This window comes from Sinocyclocheilus grahami, unplaced genomic scaffold (assembly GCF_001515645.1).
Source record: "Sinocyclocheilus grahami isolate Dianchi unplaced genomic scaffold, SAMN03320097.WGS_v1.1 scaffold106.1, whole genome shotgun sequence".
NCBI classification, from domain to species: Eukaryota; Metazoa; Chordata; class Actinopteri; order Cypriniformes; family Cyprinidae; genus Sinocyclocheilus; species Sinocyclocheilus grahami.
In genome coordinates this window covers 92,007-105,247 of record NW_015505285.1, presented here as the reverse complement: position 1 = coordinate 105,247, position 13,241 = coordinate 92,007, and the positions used below count along the sequence as shown (strand labels likewise).

The 13,241-nt window shown below is 36.9% G+C and overlaps 2 protein-coding genes across 5 annotated transcripts in view; one reads left to right on the top strand and one right to left on the bottom strand.

Annotated features, from left to right (window-relative positions):
- LOC107588565 (CD276 antigen) overlaps nucleotides 1-7,629 on the bottom strand; it is a 13,698-nt gene extending 6,069 nt beyond the window's left edge. For 2 of the 4 annotated variants that reach the window (XM_016276699.1, XM_016276698.1), the window contains exons 1-4: nucleotides 7,384-7,629; nucleotides 6,078-6,425; nucleotides 2,633-2,980; nucleotides 1,014-1,289 (exon numbers count right to left, since the gene is read on the bottom strand). In XM_016276699.1, coding sequence (XP_016132185.1) covers nucleotides 1,014-1,289; nucleotides 2,633-2,980; nucleotides 6,078-6,425; nucleotides 7,384-7,423 — 1,012 coding nt within the window. In that variant the 5' untranslated portion in view covers nucleotides 7,424-7,629. Of the gene's footprint in view, nucleotides 1-1,013; nucleotides 1,290-2,632; nucleotides 2,981-3,288; nucleotides 3,359-4,374; nucleotides 4,652-6,077; nucleotides 6,426-7,383 lie in introns of those variants that run through there. The other 2 variants (XM_016276701.1, XM_016276700.1) reach the window with 2 other exon arrangements.
- Nucleotides 7,630-10,668: 3,039 nt separating this feature from the next.
- The window catches only part of brf1a (BRF1 general transcription factor IIIB subunit a), a 39,374-nt gene continuing 36,801 nt past the window's right edge, over nucleotides 10,669-13,241 (top strand). Inside the window, exon 1 of the mRNA XM_016276694.1 lies at nucleotides 10,669-10,883. The gene's annotated coding sequence lies outside the window, so the exon portion shown is untranslated. The remainder of the gene's footprint in view (nucleotides 10,884-13,241) is intronic.

Genomic DNA, 13,241 nt, shown 5'->3' with positions numbered 1-13,241 from the left:
AGGATATAAAACGCAAATGACCGAAATACAACTATTAGTAACAATATAGCATTAAAATATATTTATTGTCGCTAATTCCACTCCTACCTATAAGCCTAAACATTTCTGTACAGTATAAGAAAAACATGACAGACAGATAAATGCAATTACAATAATTTATTTATTGCAAAAATGTCAAAAGCAGCACTAAAAGTAATCCAAATGACGATGCGTTGCACCCGCAGTCCTCTCTGGCGGAATACAGTAGGTTTGTGTGATCCAAAGCAGAATTTATGTTGTTAATCGCTGAAAATATTATCCAGATAATTTCCCCCATCCACTCCGTGAACTCGTGAAGGCGCGCGGCGCATCATTCAAACACACCTCACCAGAAACATTATTGGTTAATTGGAGTGCTGATACAGGAACTTCTCATACTTGAATAAATAACAGTGAGTTTAATTCAGTCAAACCATCTAAAAACACAGAGTCATTCTCAGTTTAACAGCTTTAAATTGCTAGTAATTACCTTCTGGTTTTGAAAAGGGTGCAGCCAAAATAACTAACAATATAATGAACAGCGTCAGTTTCAGTGCTGCAGAGGAAAGATGAAACTGCACCACGAAATAACACCCCAAACTTGTGTTACCAACACCCAAGCCTCTTTAAATACTTCAAAACTTAGATCAATTTAATTTGCCTTTGATTTCTTCTACATTATGAAAAAGTGTACAAATATGTGCTTCCACCTCTGTCACTCACATCAGTGTTTCATAACAGGAAAAAAATTATGTCTATCAACTGAATCATTGTCTTATCCTTCCATAATTATTTGCGGTTAGACAGGTCTAAAATCTCGCCTAAAGCAGACAAAGGAGTTCTTTGTTATATAGCAACAAAAAAAAAAAGCTTATGGCAACAAATCACTTGCAACAAGTCATAAATACCTTAATTGCATAAAGTAATGAATGACATGCCTCTAACTGCCAGTTTCTCACACACACCATTTGCACACAGTAAATAAAGGTATTTACCATAGCTGAGAACCACTGGTCTCTGCAGGTTCTGGTTCAGGAGATGGTTCTTTAGTGTAAATGTGATATTAATCACTGGCTTCTGGGCCTCACAGATGCTCTTTATGAAATAAAGTCCATCTTCTGTCTGGCCGTGGATCTCCAGGTGATAAATGAGGTTCTGGTCATGTTCCCCCAGCCAGATCACCTCAGGTTTGGGAAAACCTTCTGTCTCAAACTGCACTTTCAAAGCAGAGGAGTTTACATGGATGCTTAACCTGGGCTCAGAGTAAAGAGCTGAGAAAGACAAACATAATCAGCTGTGCAGTGTTAAAATGTCCATCTTAAAGGGGTTATCGGATGCCCATTTTCCACAAGTTGATTCTTTAGGGTCTTAATGAAATGTCTATAACGTACTTTGGTTAAAATTTCTCAAAGGTAGTGTAAAAAACACCCTTTTTACCCTGTCAAAATCAGCTCTGTTTTCAGCACGCCGTTCTAGTCCGTGTTGCTTTAAATGCTAATGAGCTCTTCTGACCCCGCCCCTCTCTTCCCTGGGGTGACGATTAGACTTTAAACTTCAACCGCGAAACTTGCTAACTAGCACATATTAGGAAAGGCGATTTGCAAAGATTCATAAAAAACACTTATACTCACTTCTTCTGTCGATGAAGCTGGATCATGAATGATTAGTGCGAACTTAAACGCATTTAGGCAGATCGGGGATCAGCGCATTCCTTTCAAAAACTAAAGTAATGTTAATCCTCTGTGTCTTCAGATGTCGGGAGTAAATGACGACTGCTATGTTCATTATTGCATCCAACAACAAAACACCTCAATCGCTTAATTGGAGACATTCTTGTCTTCCCCTGCACCGGAGTCGTCACAATGGCGGACAGCTCTCCGCTCACTCAGGGCGGGTCTTAAGGTAAGATGGACTTGTCAATCAACTATCGTGGGAGCGGCCTGTGCATAACTACGTCATTCTGACAGGAACCTCAGAACAGCTTGATTTGAGAAAGGGGATTTTAAAATAGGGATTTAAAAAAAAAAAAACACTGGGTGGATTTTTATCATAGGGTGGATGTGTACACACACTTCCAACACACATTTATGTTCAAACAACAACAAAAGTGAATTTTGCATCCGATGACCCCTTTAAATAAAATTTTTACATCTAAAGTGCATATCAATTGATCTTATCAATAAAGTAAAGTCTAAATGATCGTATGTTTTACAGTAAAGCCTAACTAGAACACTTTATGTTCACAGGAAATCAAAATTTAAAATGTATTTTTATATTTCAAGGTTTTTCGTGACCGTGAGAAAGCTGAAATATGATATATCCACAGCAAAACCACAGTTGGCATATTTTACAAATTTGTCAGGACACTTAATCCTCAAATAAAAATAAACTTAAAGATAAAGTGAAAAAGGAAGATGAATGGCTATTTGTTTACAATTACCTTTATCTGTATCAAAATGCACTGCGTGTTTCTGATTCAACAAAAAGTACAGACTTGAACTAGCTGCTGTATGTTTCATACGCTTATTTTTTGTGACTGAAAATGAAGCTGGGAGCTCCTGGAAAGCGGAAACATTGTACATCATATTCTCTCCAGTGTTCATCATATGCTTACCTCCATAGGTCACTTGCATCACGGCACGTCCTGTTCCCTTTGTATTGCTCACTATGCACAGGTACCAACCTGCATCTTTCGGTCTAACTGCTGTAATTCTTAGAGAGGCATTTCCTTTATGAATCTCTGAAACATACAATGAGGTCCGATTGTGGTATTCTAGACTCTGTCGGGCCAATTGGTCCTGTTGATAATAGAAACTGTGGACAACCCGTGCATCCTCCTGTCGTTGCCAGGTAACAACCAAGTTGGAGAGGTCAGGATCAGGTGTGAACTCACAGCCCAGTACAGTTGGATGACCTCGGCTTGCCAGCAGATGTTTATTAGGGACAGTCACCTCAAATGAGGCTGGAAAGAGACAGTGAAAACAATTTAAAGTTGCTTGAAGAAACACCTCATGGCACATTTCTAAGGGGTCATATCGTAAGAAATCATATTTTCCTTCATATTTTGATGTAAAAATATGAAAACATAAACTTTGGACAGCAATAGACAGCAATGGCACAGCAAAAATGTTCACAGTCTCAAGCTCTTCACTGGCAAATATCCTGAGGTGTGACGTGAAAAAATGTATGCATAGCCTATAAGTATGACACAATGACATTGTTGTATATTATAACGTCTTCCGATTTATTTTCATTTAATGTAAGTCTTACCCAAAAGAACGTCGACGACCACGACGCACAAAATGAGCCAAAGCATTGTCGCTTGGAGATCAGGAACATGGTTTAATACAGCAAAAATGTTCACAGTCTCAAGCTCTTCACTGGCAAATATCCTGAGGTGTGACGTGAAAAAAAAAAAAAAAGCTTAATCTGAAGCTTGTAAGAGCCCTAAATATAACTGGCCACAGTAGGACTGTAATCAAGAGATAAAACCTGTTTAATGAACCACAGAAGAATCTTTTACTTCCTTCTACACTAAAACTATATAAAAGACTCTAATAGTAGCAAAATAGACTATAAGTATACTTATATATAGAAGTTCAGTCAATATTTGCCATTCTAAAAAGTGCAGTCTTTCTTTACCTTCTTTCTTTACCCTGTAATTTTCATGGCAGGGACTGAACACATATCAGAAAGCCAAACCCAGTAGAGGAAAAAAAACCCTCACAATGTGTATAAACACCAACACTGAACAGTAATGGTATCACAGAAATCTGCACAATCACAAGCCCTTCACTACCAAACAACCCTGAGTTGAGCTGTGATGTGAAAGCAAAAAAGCTAACAAAAACAAAACACTTTTAAGAGCCCTAAAAGTAACTGATCACTGGTAAAACATCTATAATATTCTGAAATATTTCGTCTTTAAATGTTGCTAGAATAAAACATTTTAGAACATGTAGAACATCAGGACAGCTAGACCAACCACGTTCATCTCTGTCTTAACTCCAATTCAGCTCTGCCTAAATATTTTACTTGATTAGAGCCAGGAGAGGAAAGACATCATTTAATCAAGTAAACATTTTAAGATTCAGTTCAGTTCAGTTCAGTTTTATCTCCCAAGACTAACAGTTTAATTTAGTTAAATAAAGGTCACATTAAAACTGTCTTAGAAACGTTTTACCATCCCTTCATCATTGTGCCAGACCCAGACATTAAATCTTTAACTAAAAATGTGAATAAAAAAGTTAGAGTAGCCTTGATTTACAATGTATGCATAGCCTATAAGTATGACACAATGACATTGTTGTATATTATAACGTCTTCCGATTTATTTTCATTTAATGTAAGTCTTACCCAAAAGAACGTCGACGACCACGACGCACAAAATGAGCCAAAGCATTGTCGCTTGGAGATCAGGAACATGGTTTAAATAACGAAGCAGTTCAGTGCAGCATGATCACATGCCATTCAGAAATGAAACTTATTCATAATATTCTTCACGACTTACGTGATCTGTAATAAAGCCATGGTCAGAAGCTAAAGTAACGGACACGTACAGTATCTGTGTGCTCCGCAAATAGACTAAAGAAGAACTGTACTTGTCTTGAGCGTCCCGCCGTTTCCATTCCTTTCAAGCTAGGACAACTCACACCTACAAGATACGTTGCTCCACCTAAGAGCAGTTAGTACTAGATCTTTTGAAGATTATGAATGCTTTTGTGTTGTCAGTCACATTTAAAAGGGCAAGGCTAAAACAGCAGTATTAACAGGAATTTAGTCTTAAGCTTAAGTCTTACGCTTAATTAAGTTTAAATACATTTTTTATGCGAATGATGAAGAGACTTAACTGACATTTATTAGCAAAATTAGAGACTTCAGACTCCAACAATTCAGAGATTAAAGAAATCTCTAAAACACAGTAATGCAAACTTGCACATTTGCCTTGATTAACATGTATTCATTTAGTAGACACTATCCAAGGCTAGGCTATAGCCTATACACACACACATCAATCGAGGTATTAATTTTTGTAGTATTAATGTAGTATTCATTTAAATAGTATTCATTTTTAAGCGTGTTTGTTTTTCTCTGTACGTGATGGGTATTTTTGATGCAAGCGTTTACAGTGTCATCACACAGAGAAAACAAACCACGAGTTATTGAAACTTTTGTGTCGCAGGCTATACTTTTATATTTAGCCGACTTATTTTTTGAGTAACAATTGGTTTAAGAATAACATTGGCGTTTATTATATTGTGTCATTGTTTTATATAGTAAATTATGGACGCGAGCAGCTGTTATACAGTAATGAATGCATCTGTAGGCTATATCTAAAACAACTTAATTTATAAGTGTCATGTTTGTTATTTTTGTTCATGTACGCTTCTGAACTTTAATACTAAACAGACTCGTGATTTGATCAATTATTGCTTTATTTATTAACATAACGATGTTATGTTAATGACATGCTATGTGTGTATTTACTTTCATTTTGTTACAAGTAGGCCAACAACGCCCCCTAAATAAATGAAAGAGCTCACGGGCATTAGGACCTAGAACAAGGAGGATGTTGCTGCCTGCAGACAGGAACTGAAAGGCTTTTTACATGCTCTCAGGATCCGACAGGTGAAGTCTGCGCTTAGTTATCTTGGTTATCTTACAGCTGTTCAAATTACTTCTGCTTTTTTATATAAATAATTAACTAGTGGACATTTGCACCGATCAGTATGGTTATTCAACAGATTTAGTGAGTGACAGTCAATGACTATCAAAAACTGTTTGGTTAACAGCATTCTTTAAATTATTTTTATTTATTTATTTTTAGAAATGGAACTGGTTCTCGGTTCCAAATCCTACATTAATCACTGGGATTACTTTTCAAATATGATAACAAAAAAAGAGACTTTTAGCTGCCATTTATGTAAACTAAACAGGTATGATCAATAAAAATACCAAACATATTTATTTTATAGATTATATTTGGTGACTGAAAATGAAGCTGGGAACATTGTATACTACAACATATTATCTCCAGTGTTCATCATATGCATGCATTCCTTCATAGGTCACTTCCATCAAGGCTCTTCCTGTTCCCTTTGCGTTGCTCACTATGCACATGTACCAGCCTGCATCCTTGGGTCTAACTGCTGCAATTCTTAGAGAGGCATTTCCTTTATGAAGCTTTGAAACATACAATGAGGTCCGATTGTGGTATTTTAGACTCTGTCGGTTCAATTGGTCCTGTTGATAATAGAAACTGTGGACAACCCGTGCATCCTCCTGTCGTTGCCAGGTAACAACCAAGTTGGAGAGGTCAGGATCAGATGTGAACTCACAGCCCAGTACAGTTGGATGACCTCGGATTGCCAGCAGATGTTTATTAGGGACAGTCACCTCAAATGAGGCTGGAAAGAGAAGAAACTTGAAGAAACACCCCTGGGCACTCCAAAAATTTACACTTCTAAGGTGTCATCATATCATAAGAAATTTTTGTTTTCTTCATACTTTGGTCTACCATTAAAACACCAACACTGAACAGCAATGGTACCACAAAAATCTGCACAATCACAAGCCCTTCACTACCAAACAACCCTGAGCTGTGATATAAAAGCAAAAACATAAAAAAAACTTTTAAGAGCCCTAAAAGTAACCGTTCACTGGTAAAACATCTATAATATTATGAAATAGTATTTCATCTTTAAATATTGCTTGAAAAATATTTTAGAAAGATGTTTTTTTGTAGCTAGATGTCATCATTTTGAATCATGACATCTCTGCAGTGTTGTATCAACAATGACTCAGCAACCATTGGCATGCATTTGAGGTGCTTTCCTGATAATGTTGTTTAAAATGCATATTTTATTTCATTTTATAGTACAACCGTAAGTTGTAAAGGAAAAAAGCTGAATTAAAGTTCAAGAGATCAAGACAGTCTAGTATAACAAACCTTCAAAATTTAAAAGTATGACACTGTATATCACCAAGGTTGTATCGAATCAGAAGTGTTTATTATAATGCTTTGTGATTTCTTTTCATTAAATCTTACATTCAATCTTTAACTAAAAATGTATATTATTATGTTAAAACTATGAAAACAAAAAGAAAACAGGAAATATCCCAATATTCATTGAATACATCTGATTTCCCACTTTTTTACATTACTTTAATTATGTTTAAAATTAAAAATATCCCACGGTTGTGGTGCATTTCCAACATAAAAAATCCTCTGTGTCTCTAAATGTTTTTTTTTTACAAGTTAGTGTAACCTACTTGATTTCCAAGGTATGCATACAAGTATGACACAATGACAGTGTTGTATATTATAACGCCATTCGATTTCTTTTCATTAAATGTAAGTCTTACCCACAAGAACATCCAAAATGCACAAAAGGAGCCAAAGCATTGTCGCTTGGAGTTCAGGAACATGGTTTAAATAACGAAGCAGTTCAGTGCAGCGTTGATGATCACATGTCAGTCATAAATAAAACTTACTCATCAATCTTCCTCAATCTTATTCTTCATGAGTTGCGTGATCTGTAATAAAGCCATGGTCAGAAGCTAAAGTACACGTACAGTTTCTGTGTGCTCCGCAAGAAAACAAGGACTGTACTTGACTGTCCCGCTTCCATTCCTTTCAAGTTAGGACAACCCACACCAAGATACGTTGCCCAACCTGATCAAAAGTACAAAGAGCACTACTCAGATGAATGCTTTTGAGGAGTCACTATTTACAACGGCAAGCTTAAACAGAAGTTTTGATAAGAATTAAATCTTAAGCTTTTGTATAAATGAAATTTTATGCAAATAACGAAGACACTTATACTTGACTGACAATTATTCCTCAGAGACTTCAGACTCCAACAATTCAGAATGCAGATTAAAGACATCTGTAAAACACAGTAATGGAAATTTGCCATTTGCACTGATTGACATGTAGGCTATTCATTTTGTAGACACTTCTGTCCAATTACAAATTAAAAATAACGTTAGAAGTACCAAAATCATGCATATGCTATACATATATTAATGATTCACTCCGCAAGTGGACAAAGAGCATCCCGCATATATATATATATATATCTTGCCAATATATTTGCCAAAAGTCAAAATTGGTGTAGAGTCTTTTATTGTTTAAAACCACCAATAAACACTGCTTGGGGGTGTTAAGAAGCTTCTGTCAGCTCTCTGCTGCAATCTTGGCCCATTCCTCGCCTGAAAAGCTTTCAGATCACTGATAATCTTTGGCTTTCACATTGCCACTGCTTTCTTCAAATTCAACAAAATATTTTCAATGAGAATTAAATCTGGAGACTTAACAGGCCACTCAAGAAGATTCTACGACCGATCCCTGAACCAAGCATAAGCAGATTTGGATGTATACTTTGGGATGATTGTCCTGCAGGAAAGTCCATTGATCATCATCTTCAGTCTTTGCACCAAAGGCATCACAATTCTTGCCAAAATGGCCTGTTACTTCAAAGAATCCATGATGTCCTTCATACAGTCAACATTTCCACATCCTGCAAGAGTAAAACACCCCCATAACAAGACGGAGATGGTGTTCTTCTGCTCATTAGCTTTGCATTTTTTGGACCAGACATACGCTGATTCATTTCAAATTCAACAAAATATTTTCAATGAGAATTAAATCTGGAGACTTAACAGGCCACTCAAGAAGATTCTACGACCGATCCCTGAACCAAGCATAAGCAGATTTGGATGTATACTTTGGGATGATTGTCCTGCAGGAAAGTCCATTGATCATCATCTTCAGTCTTTGCACCAAAGGCATCACAATTCTTGCCAAAATGGCCTGTTACTTCAAAGAATCCATGATGTCCTTCATACAGTCAACATTTCCACATCCTGCAAGAGTAAAACACCCCCATAACAAGACGGAGATGGTGTTCTTCTGCTCATTAGCTTTGCATTTTTTGGACCAGACATACGCTGATTCATGGGTCTAAAAAGTTCTAGTTGGGTCACATCACTCCATAAAACATTTGTCCAGAACTCCACAGGAACTCCAAATGAATTTTAGCATGTTCAAGTCGGCCTTTTATGTTTTCTTGGTCAAGAGGCATTCAGCAAGATGCCCCAACACGAAGGCCATACTTGCCTTGTGTTCTTCTTATACTCTACATTGAAATGTTTTTCCTCCTTTCATCGGGTCATCTTTGAAGTCCATCTTTTCAAGTTGATGTTTTCCTCAGTTGCTGTGATCAAAAATTTTATGATATTGTGCTTTTTCTTCAACACCCTCAAATGTTTTTTTTTTGGTACAATGCATTTTAAGCTAAGGAATAAGGCTACCAGCTGTGTCTCTAGGAATTTTAATGACTTGGAAATCTTCATGCAGCCTAATGAAACTAATTAAAAAAAGTAAAAACTAATGTAATAAAACTATTTCTTCACTTCAGCTTCTCTATAGCTTTTGTGAGAGCTCTGTTAACTTGTCATATTTGCTACTCAACTTCAGCACATGCATGGACTAATTGTATGTATGTGTAACAGCTCAAGCTAATTCTATTTTCTAACAGATTTTCTAAATGTTTAATTGTGTTGTTCCCCAACATACAAATAAGTGACTAAAAAGAGCAATGTTGAATAGGAGTTAAATAATTATGATATAGCTGTATTATTAAAGAATCTTATAACTCAAAGATATTCCATTATATATTGACATTTTCTCTTTGAATATGCCAGTATTATGATATTGTGCGTTTTCTTCAACACCCTCAAATGTTTTTTTTTGGTACAATGCATTTTAAGCTAAGGAATAAGGCTACCAGCTGTGTCTCTAGGAATTTTAATGACTTGGAAATCTTCATGCAGCCTAATGAAACTAATTAAAAAAAGTTAAAACTAATGTAATAAAACTATTTCTTCACTTCAGCTTCTCTATAGCTTTTGTGAGAGCTCTGTTAACTTGTCATATTTGCTACTCAACTTCGGCACATGCATGGACTAATTGTATGTATGTGTAACAGCTCAAGCTAATTCTATTTTCTAATAGATTTTCTAAATGTTTAATTGTGTTGTTCCCCAACATACAAATAAGTGACTAAAAAGAGCAATGTTGAATAGGAGTTAAATAATTATGATATAGCTGTATTATTAAAGAATCTTATAACTCAAAGATATTCCATTATATATTGACATTTTCTCTTTGAATATGCCAGTAAAGTGTTATGCATTTTTTTTTATAAAGTGTATTTGTAAACTACTGCAGTCTCTGGGGGTTGAATAATTGTGATAACAACTACATACATCCATCCGTTTCCGTAGCCTACTATATAGTCCTAATTATTACATTTTAATGTTGAACTATGCACATGATGGATCTTCTTGCTGAACTGTATTGAACACAAAGTTGCTTGCTACGTCTACATGTTACGTCAGTGTGACCACTGACCAGTGCGTTTCCGAACATGTCATCACACAGGGAAAACTAGCAATCAATTACTACTCTTTTGTATATTTTGCGTCGTATACTTTTATATTTACATATTTCTGCGTTACAACTGCTTTAAAAAGAACGGAAACGTTTATAATATGGTGTCATTGTCTCTTACTGTATATTATAATGGAGGCGAGCAATATTGTTACCCCCCTCCGCACTCACATTGGTATGAGCCGTATCGCACGCTGACTGGAAACATGTGGCTGTGTTTTTACCGGCTTGTCATGTAGAGAAATATATCACGGCTTTTGATTAATAAATCAGTGATACAGTCTGCAAAACGACTGAGAAGCAAGAATACACAGTTGTTACTTCGACAGACACGAACTGAAAGGCCTTTTATGGGCTCTCTGGATCAGACAGGTGAAGCCTGCGCCTGGTTATCTTCCAACTGTTTGAGGTAGGCAGGCTAACGTTACTTATTTTTAACCTTAATGATTAAACTAGTCGACATCTGCACAGATCGGTACAGTTATTAAACAGATTTTGGGGAATTCAGATTTGCTTGTCAAGTAGACGATTGCCACGTTGATGATTGCATGACAGTGATTACTTTGACTCTCAAGGATGGTGTTTAGAGGTTCTGATATGTTTGATTTTGGGTCCTGTGCGTTTAAATCGGTACCGAGTGTGTCAGAATGCAACGTGGGCTTGTTAGAGGCGCAGTTCGCTTTGTGTCCTCATAGCGGCGTTGCTTTGCTGCTTTTACCAGCTGCTACATATATAATGAAGCATCTTCCTCCATGCTTCACTGTGGTAGAGATGTATTCATTTTTGTATTTCTCACCAGATCTTCAAAGACACCGCTCTGGTGCATATCCCTTTCTATCACGATTCATCACTCCACACAACTTTGCTGAATCACTCAGAATCAAACTTCGCATATTCTGCCAAAAATGTCATTCTGTCTTTGATGTTTTTCTGAGACAGCAATGGCTTTTTAAGGAGTGCATTTGCTTAATTCTTAAAACTAAGCGTGTAGCAGTTTTGGCCTTGGCCCTTCCCCCCACAATTGTTGGTTCATGTTAACTAATGTAGTCAACTAATATTAAGAAAAGAAACCTTATTGTGAAGTGTTACCAAATTGATAATAAAAAAGTGATTTGGTGTTTTATTTTTGTTTAAATGAAATTACTTATTACTAGTGATGGGAAGTTCGGATCATTTTACCGACTCGGACCTTTGAGTTTCGTTCAGCAAAATGAACGAATCTTTTTTTCGAGTCATTTCGTTCTTTTTGTTCATTTTAGCAAAATATAATTAAAATGTTACATGTTACTTCCCTAACACGTCTTCTACTAATACAAATGTTGATCACACTACAAACAATACAAAACTGCTATAAGAAACAGAAAAGATGAATTCATTGTTTACCTGGGTCTTCAGTCTATAGCATTTTGTTCAATGTTTGAGGAGCTGCAGCGTACCTACAGCAGGCATCTATTAGAGAAAAAAAGGAGGAGGATATTAAAAACAAAGTTTATCCGTTTTTACCGAGGCGAATTAAGGTAAGTTGTAAACACCACATCTGCGCTTGTGTGTACGTTACATCTGCCGGCGCCGGCATTTTTCAAATTAACAACGGTTGTTCAAGGCGCCTCAAAGAATTGTGGGTTATCTGTAGCAGCGAAGGATACACCTCATGCATCCTCCGAATTCCTGTGAAAGAAGGTCGCATTCGGAGTGTCCTACTTGCTTTTCTGAAATGAGACAGCCTCGATGACGTATGCAGCCTTCGAATGCGACCTCCGGAGGACGCAGCCTTCTAAATGAGACACAGCTTATGAATAGCTCACCTCACCTCTTATCTTCTTCTGGTGTTTTATGGCGGTTTGGCAAACCAGCGAAAAAGGTGCATTAACGCCACCTACTGATCTGGAGTGTGGAGTGTGCATAAATTTGGAAGAAAGAAATACAGAAGGGAAAAGAGAGGGAGAAAACCATCCGTTCCATAAGTTTGCATAAATTTGATGTCAGCGCAATAGGTCTATAATTAATTGGCTGAGAAGTGTCTTTTCCTGGTTTGGCTATTGGCACTATGACCCCATGCTTCCAATCTTCTGGCAAATTCCCTGTCTCCCATATTTTGTTAAAAAGTCTTAAAATCATACTTAATGATAATTCTGATAAGTGCTTTATCATCTCATAGCATATGTCATCCATGCCTGGAGAAGTATGTTTGACCCCTGCAAGCGCTCTCTTTAACTCATACAAAGTTAATTCTGAGTCTAACATACTTCCTGATGGATTCTTCTTTACATAAATGTGAGCATTCTCCCTAACTTTCTGTTCCCTATATCTCCTCATATTATCTGAGATATTACCATTACTGTGCACCTTTACAAATGCTTCCACTAACATCTCTGCTTTGTCACTGTCTATTGTTGTCTATTGTCTATTGTCACTGCTTTGTTATTGCTATTTTTCCATTATTTACTAAAACTGGAATGTTGTTATTTCTCTGAATCCCTCCCATCTTCCTATCCATTTCCGGATCACTTCCGGAATCTACGCCACTTCCTACCATGCACTTTCCAGTCACAGATCAGCTGTTGCCAAACCGCCCGCCTCCTGGAGCTCACCTCTTATCTGACACGTCTTCGGGTTTGAGTCGTTCGTTCTTCTTCTTCTTCTTCTTCTTAATGTTTAACGGCGGTTGGCATCCAGCGTAATTGGTGCATTACCGCCACCATCTGCTCCGGAGTGTGGATCAGACAACAGGTTCACAGACTAATTCACCCAATTCCCTCCTTCTCCC